This window comes from Antrostomus carolinensis, unplaced genomic scaffold (assembly GCF_000700745.2).
Source record: "Antrostomus carolinensis isolate BGI_N321 unplaced genomic scaffold, ASM70074v2 scaffold33548, whole genome shotgun sequence".
Classification (NCBI taxonomy): Eukaryota; Metazoa; Chordata; class Aves; order Caprimulgiformes; family Caprimulgidae; genus Antrostomus; species Antrostomus carolinensis.
In genome coordinates, this window is record NW_010334215.1 from 489 (window position 1) to 712 (window position 224).

A 224-nucleotide genomic window follows, 5' to 3' on the forward strand; every position below is an offset into this window, starting at 1 on the left:
GTCGAGGGCCAGCTGCTGGCACGCGGCATCCTTGGGGGTCCCGAGCTGGAGCCCCCAAAGGCGGGCGCGGCTCAGGCGTCCCGCCAGACCGACCAGAGGATGCCCAGTGTCAGGCTGTAGGCCAGGACAGCGGCCAGGTACGCCCGGAAGAGTAGGACGTCCAGGACGTATCCCACTTGCAGCCACTCGCGGGCCACGTCGCGGAACTCCTCGCGTTTCTCCAG

At 69.2% G+C, this 224-nt stretch overlaps 1 protein-coding gene across 1 annotated transcript in view; it reads right to left on the reverse strand.

The window, feature by feature from the left end:
- Positions 1-71: 71 nt before the first annotated feature.
- Positions 72-224, reverse strand: part of LOC104529759 (5-hydroxytryptamine receptor 3A) — a gene marked incomplete at its 5' end in the record, with an annotated part of 3,266 nt that continues 3,113 nt past the window's right edge. Inside the window, 1 exon segment of the mRNA XM_029086541.1 lies at positions 72-224. This exon segment is cut by the window's right edge and continues 98 nt beyond it. Within this exon segment, the coding sequence (XP_028942374.1) occupies positions 72-224 (153 nt within the window).